The 1,323-nt window shown below is 49.7% G+C and overlaps 1 protein-coding gene across 2 annotated transcripts in view; it reads left to right on the top strand.

The window, feature by feature from the left end:
* SLC25A18 (solute carrier family 25 member 18) overlaps positions 1–1,323 on the top strand; it is an 18,480-nt gene that overhangs the window by 10,787 nt on the left and 6,370 nt on the right. For both annotated transcript variants that reach the window (XM_025198800.1, XM_006019459.3), the window contains 2 exons: positions 397–515; positions 1,122–1,314. In XM_025198800.1, the coding sequence (XP_025054585.1) occupies positions 397–515; positions 1,122–1,314 (312 nt within the window). The remainder of the gene's footprint in view (positions 1–396; positions 516–1,121; positions 1,315–1,323) is intronic.

The raw sequence follows: 1,323 nt of genomic DNA, 5'->3' as shown, positions 1-1,323 counted from the left end.
AGTTTTGTTGGGTTTTGGGGTTTGGGGGGGGGGGGGTCAGGGTGGAGATTGTATATGTATCTCCTTACAGCTAAGGCCTTTGTAGACAAGTGTTAGAATGATTGATGTCTTTGTGGATGAATGGGTGTGTGAATGTATTCTTTGTGCTGGGAGCATGTTTAGAAAATTTTGTAGATGTCTGTCCTGCTGTTCTTTGAGTGGATGTGTGAACTACTCTGTCTAACCTATGTCTTGTAAATCAGGCTATGTCAGTGTGAACCTGTAAGAAACCATCCATGCAGAGATGGTCTGAGAGTAACAAGGAGTAACATGAGAAGGTTGTGTACTCCCCATTAATTGCTTCAATCTGTGCATGTCTGCCATGCACTCCTTTTGTATCTTTACTGTTCCCTGCAGAAAGGACCTAACACTGCCCAGGGAGATGCTGGCTGGCTGTGGAGCTGGGACCTGCCAAATGGTGGTCACCTCCCCAATGGAGATGCTGAAAATCCAGCTCCAGGATGCTGGACGACTGGGTGAGGCCCTCTTTTGGGCTGGAGCAGTGGGAATGGATCTTACTTGGGTTCTTGCTTTGCTTTATGCACTGGTTCCTTTCGCTGCCTGTTTCTTGAGATCTCCTTGGTGTTGCAGCAGCCTTTAGAATACAACTCTCATGGTGCCTCAGAGGAGACTTCTGCAGTTCCATCATCTCAGGTCTTGCTTCAGGGGAGCCCCCAGGGACTCCTGTCCCAGCGTTTCTACCAGAGGGAATGACCTGGACACTGGCCCTGAGGATAACTTACAGTTCCTGCACCCCCAGACTCTTTCAGCAATGATAAAATTGATTTGAAAATACAATTTGAATAGAAAAACAGAAGAAATTTCATAGGGAGAATGACAAGCCATACTTTGAACTTTCAGCTCTGTGCTGCATGCGAATGTTCAAGATCTAACGTATGGTCTGGTCCAACAGGGCAGTGACTGCTATTGATCTGGTTGCCAGTGAAGAGGTTACCAGTGTAGTAGCGGGTCCCAGGGAAGCCAGGCACAGATTGTTGGGGTTGGGGGAGCTCCACAAAATACAAGGGGTCTCGCCCCTCCCAGTTCAGGGGCCAGTCTAATTCTTTCCCTTTGCTTTTTAGCTGTTCACCAGCAAAAGGTTTTGGGAGCAGATGGGCCAATGACAGCCTCCTCCCACCTACCACCAGTCAGTGCCTCCACCACTGACCGTACCTCAGCATTCAGGCGCCCCTCTGCCACTGTGATCGCCAAGGAGCTGCTGCAGATCCAGGGACTAGCAGGCCTGTACAAGGGCCTGGGAGCCACGCTGCTCAGGTGAGGAGA

The sequence above is a fragment of the Alligator sinensis genome, unplaced genomic scaffold, assembly GCF_000455745.1.
Source record: "Alligator sinensis unplaced genomic scaffold, ASM45574v1 scaffold87_1, whole genome shotgun sequence".
NCBI lineage: Eukaryota > Metazoa > Chordata > Crocodylia > Alligatoridae > Alligator > Alligator sinensis.
This window is presented reverse-complemented; position numbering and strand designations above follow the sequence as displayed.